Consider the following 5,576-nt stretch of genomic DNA (forward strand, 5'->3'; position numbering starts at 1 on the left):
ATTAATAATAAAAAGTAAAAGAAAGGATCACACAACACTAACACAAATTCTAAGGCATCAAGCCTACTTAGCTACAAACCACATCTTACCTGCTCAACTCACAAATTCTCAATAAATGCCTGAGACAAAACCCTATTTTGGGAAGTAGTTTTCTGTGCAGGAGTGTGGCCTATGCCAGCACTCCCATGTATCTATCTCTCTCCTCCTTAAAACAAAAAGGAAGAGATGTCTTTTCACATGAGGAGAGATAGACTGATGGGAGTGTTGGCGTAGGCCACACTCCCGAACAGAGATCTTTTTCCCAAAATTTTAGGTCAAATGCTTTTTGCTCCAGCTGCACCCAGATACATGAAGGGTGGGCAAAATAACCACCCTACTTCCCTGAATGGCAGAAATACCAACCCCATGTGTCTGGGTGCAGCCTTCACTGCGGCACAGATAACATCAGCCCTATGTTTTATTATGTTTAAGGTAAGTTTCTTTTTTTAACCCCAAAAAAAAAAATTAAAAATCAACGCCCCTCCGTAATGTCGAAAAAATTAAGAACTTTTGGGACGAACTTGGAACTCATAAAACAAGAAATCATGATTTGTTTATTTGCGAACTTAAACTTCAGAATACTTTACAAGAAAGATGAGAATGAACAACAGATCGGTCAAAAGTAACTTATAATGGCAACAAAACTACGCAGCCCGTTTCCCATTACAAACAATTAAACAGATTGAAGTGATTATATCTAGCCTGGGTAAAGACTGCTGTCCTCCTGTACATGTGATAATTCTTGTGCAACTCTGATTCTCTCTACAGCCATCTTGACCGGCCAGATCAACCACATTATATCAAAAACCCCAGCTGTACCTTTGTCTTGAGAGAACTGCTAACACACAGAACAAGTCTTTGTAAAAGATGAATCACACATAGGAATCTAAATAACCATAAGAATGTCCTTTGCTGTACTGAAGCAAGCTCGCGTATGTCCTGTCCCACACTCCTATGAAAAGAGACTCATCATCTGGACTCAACGATACACCAGAGATCTCCCCAAAGAAATCAATCTCTTGCCGCTTTTTATAATCCACTTTTGTGCTATAGATATGGACAAAATCTGCAGGTTCGGCGACTGCCATGAACTCCCCATCCGAGGAGAAATGGATTGAGCGGACAGCACCCAGGTTTCCCTTGAGGATTGCCACAGGTGTTGATAGTTTTCTAAGATCCCATACTCGGCATGTCTTATCCTGATTCCCAGTGGCAAAGGTGTGGCCATCTGGGTGCCATGCCGAAGCAAATGAGTAATCTAGATGACCAGCCAATGTTGCCACCGTCTGCATCATCAAAAAGATTTTTTGAAACAAAAAAATCAAACATTGTGAGATACATCCATTGTTTTCCACTATATACCACATGTTCTAAACTTGGCCATCACAAAAGGTTGGGGGGGGAGGCACAAAAAAGAACAAAAATGGAATAAACGTACTATAAGAACCAATATACCTTCCCATTTTGTGAATCGACAAGCAATGCATCAAGGTGATCTCCCACAACTGTGATAAGCTTACGATCTGGACTCATAGATGTGTGCTGCAACAAGTTTACACCATAAAAATGAACTATTCTAGTGACATTTCAGAAATCGAAATGATTACCAAACTCCTACTACTGAAACCTACTAATAATAATTAAAATGGGTAAAGGACTAACATTCACTGGCCAAGGGAAGCGGAAGTGGTTCAAAAGCTGAAACTTCTCCATGTCAAATTCTCGTATCCCACAATCATTATTTGATGCCATGAAATGGACTATACCACTGCAAGCAATTTCTAAATCAGATTTTAACTTTCCAAAAAAGATATACCTATTATATAAATTTAGAGAAACGGGGAAAGGAGAAAACACCTCAAGCTATCATATATGTCGATAGCATTTGTGATTGCATTGTCATCATATGTTGTCCGTGTACAGAAGCTAACTCCCCTTCGATCTAAACGCTGCAGAATAAGATCAAAGAGAAGGCATGGTATCATGAAGACGAACTTCAAGGAAATAAATACATAATAAATAGATATTTACATATTCCAGCAAAAATACAAATGGGCATTGTGGGTCTCCATAGAGGAAAATATCAGGCAGAGTGGCACACTTTGTTAACCAAATGGATGCAGACACCTTTTAACAGATGCACACAAAGGTCAAACACAGTGGTATTCATTTTATTATTCTGTCTTCAGCGTCACGGACACCCAGCTGGTTCAGACCAAGTTTGGCCAGAAATTCTCATAGGTGTGGTGGAGAGCAACTAATTTTAGACAAAGCAGATAAATTCTTTCAAAAAATTGACAATTTTTCTGTCACATCTTAGTGCTTGTAAGGAATCATTCTCAGGTTCTTCCCTGTTATAGTATTTCCCATCATGAAGTGGAAAACAATAATGTATTAAAATCAAATAATACTAATATGTAAATGGTTACTCAATATATCTAATAGATCTCAAGTAAATGGTTAGTCAAGATCTATGGCCTCCATATGGTCAAATACAAAAACAACGCACACATGAATGCCAAAATGGGTTGAAAAATCTACTTATAAGGGCCAACTATTGATGCAGATAAGTCACCTAATGGGCTTATTTTATTGAAAATATGCTTTGGGTTGGGTAATGTAGGTGTTGGGCTATTGATCCCATGGGTTTACTTTCTAATTGGCTATTTTAATGGGCCTAAAATATGGGTAGAAAGTAGGAAAACGGGAGTTATTGCATTAGTTTAGTTAGAGTCATGTTTTGAGGCAGTTTCTTTCATTATTTTAGTTTCCTAGTCAGTTTATGTTACCTTCTCAGTTAAGGATTTGATTAGGCCTTTCCTTTTTGGTGTGTTTGAATATGTTTTTTTGTCTTCTATATAAGTTTGTAAGGGGCTACAACCTTGTACTCGAATATGATTAATGAATTTGTGATTGTTTGCTCTGCAACATAACTAAGGGATTCAGGGGTGAGAAACCATCACAGACAGGTATTCTGGTCCGGATCAAAGGGTGGGAAACCTGGGTTTATCTTCTAGATCTCTGCCAGAGACAGCGCGGATTTTCATATTACTCACAAACCACTCATCGGATCATTCCCTTATTTTGAGTTCCTATCCTCCCTAAAAATTACTGTTTCCTAGAGTTTGATGTTATTTTGAGAAGCTCGAGTCAGTAAGTACTGTCTAGTTGAGAACATAGTTATCAAGGCGTCGCCTACTGTTTCCTAGAGTTTGATGTTATTTTGAAAAGCTCGAGTCAGTAAGTACTGTCTAGTTGAGAACATAGTTATCAAGGCGTCGCCGTCCAGACGGAAATATGGGCACATAGCGGTGGGGCCCCTTATGTTATGTACGAAAGGCAACCGCCTAGGCGACCAAGGCAGTTGCTTTTTTTTTGTTAAATTTATTTTATGTACTTACTTTTTTATTCTATTTCGTAACTTATTATTGGAAAGTGTATATGGAGTATCTACACTGAGATACATTGGATCAATACTATAAAAACCGCATTTATTTATTTTTATTATTTTATTCTATTTACTAACTTTTCATTGGCTGGTGTACGTGTATTATCTACACTGAGATACATGTTAGTAAGGGTGTAAAAGACTTTTGCTTCTTTTTCAACTAAAGTCCATAACTGAAAACCCTCGACTTTTCTTCTTTGTTATTTGGGTTTGGGAGAAAAACCTGCGGTGAAGGAACAACTCCAAGCCTCCAAGATTCCGGCGTTGACTCCGACGAAGCTTCCTCCGACTACCACGTCACCAACAAGGTAAGTTACCTTCTACTCTTCTTCTTCGCTTCTTTTTTTTTTTTATTTTTTTATTTTATTATGCTGCTGCTGCTCCTCCAGCCTCCACCCCCACTCCCACCAGCGACATCTCCAGTCTCCATCCCCACCGGCTATTCCTACCTTAGGGCCCATTGCCTAGGCCTACTGATAATTGATTTTTTTTTTCTCTTTCTTCTCATCCGCCTCCTCCTTCTCTACAATTTTTTTTTTCCTTCTTCTTCCCCGTGACGCACTATGCCCTTTTCTTTCTTTTCTTTTTTATTTTTCCGCCCTCATTTCTTTTGTCTATAATAAATTGAATGATATATCCTCATCCTTAGACCATCAGCAGAATGTAGACCTATGAATACATATCATAGACATCATTGTGTTATTTTGTCGAAATCATGATATGATAGTGTGGCTTCTCCACCCCCACCAGTAATTCTTATGCTGCTATTCCTACCTTAGGCCTTGCTGCCTAGGCACTCATTTTGGCATCATAGAGGTAAGTATAATAATTTACCAACTCTTTATTCTTTATATTTAATAATTCATAATGTTGTTTCATATTTATATGCTATATTGCTATAATAATATGAAGAACTTAGTTTGTTAATTTGTTTTTTTTTATGAATATATTGCATTGGTTTGACTCTTTAATATTTATTTAGCAAAGAAGTAGAATTATATAATTTTTAATATGCCAATTGTGTCAACTAAAATGGTTACATAAAAAAAAGAATACTAGAACGCCTTGTGGCCATCCTATCGCCAAGGCGCTTAGGAAGGTCCTCAAATGCCGTGGTCGCCTTACCGCCTTGATAACTATGGTTGGGAAAAACCTTAGATAGAGTCATTAAGTACTGTGTCTAGTTTAGATCTAAATAATGAATCTAAGGAACTTCTATCAAGTCTAACCTAGACTTTATCTTGCTCTAGTCTAAACCTGACTTTAACTAGTTCTGGATAATCTAAATCGGATGATAATGGAACAAGTAGAAAGAATTGGTTTTATGGTGCAGAATTCTGTGTCCTAGAAACAGATCAAGTCTATGACCGTTTCCAATCAATTAAAGATATAATTGAGCATTAGAAATCTCATTATGTCAAAGAACCTGATATAACCGAGCATACTAAACTTTTAACCATGATGCAAACTTTGTTCAGTGAACATGAAAAACTGTTAACAAAGTATGGTTATGAGTTCATCATCAGTCTTGAAGACACTAGCGATGATGATAATGATGAGGAAGAACAACATGCAACCAGCCTAGTTAGTTCTGATGAATCAGAAGAAAACATTTCTATACAATCCTCTTCGGATTCTGATTCTGAGTTTGATGATCCTTAACCTTCAAGTTCTAGGAAAAGAAAAGTGGTCGGAAACCAAAATCACTTAGAAAAGGATGCTGAAACTTGTCCATATGGGACAGCAAAGGAAGGTACTGATCTATCACGTTTCTTTTATTAAATTATCCTTTGCATACTTGGCATGAAATTCTGCACAAATGATTTGTTTGTTTCTTTATTTATGGCCGTACTTGTTGAGAATTTCTGTATGTATGGTGACATATATGAGTTGGATACCTTTCCCAGCCTTCCTACCTTCAGTTAGGATAATTTTTTAGGTTTCCCAAACCTGTCCTACACCATGGTAGCAGGGTCAGAGTCAAATTTTAAATCCCGCACACCACATTTAGCAGATATTCCCCACCCCCACCCCCCCCCCTTTTAATAAAAAGGAAAGCTTTTTCTACACTATTTTCCTTCGCACTTCT

At 37.6% G+C, this 5,576-nt stretch overlaps 1 protein-coding gene across 5 annotated transcripts in view; it reads right to left on the bottom strand.

Moving 5' to 3' along the window:
* Window positions 1–570: 570 nt before the first annotated feature.
* The window catches only part of LOC122667401 (uncharacterized WD repeat-containing protein C2A9.03-like), a 33,581-nt gene continuing 28,575 nt past the window's right edge, over window positions 571–5,576 (bottom strand). For all 5 annotated transcript variants that reach the window (XM_043863666.1, XM_043863670.1, XM_043863669.1 and 2 more), the window contains 4 exons: window positions 1,897–1,988; window positions 1,702–1,807; window positions 1,495–1,581; window positions 571–1,325 (listed from right to left, as the gene is read on the bottom strand). In XM_043863666.1, coding sequence (XP_043719601.1) covers window positions 912–1,325; window positions 1,495–1,581; window positions 1,702–1,807; window positions 1,897–1,988 — 699 coding nt within the window. In that variant the 3' untranslated portion in view covers window positions 571–911. The remainder of the gene's footprint in view (window positions 1,326–1,494; window positions 1,582–1,701; window positions 1,808–1,896; window positions 1,989–5,576) is intronic.

The sequence above is a fragment of the Telopea speciosissima genome, chromosome 7, assembly GCF_018873765.1.
Source record: "Telopea speciosissima isolate NSW1024214 ecotype Mountain lineage chromosome 7, Tspe_v1, whole genome shotgun sequence".
NCBI lineage: Eukaryota > Viridiplantae > Streptophyta > Magnoliopsida > Proteales > Proteaceae > Telopea > Telopea speciosissima.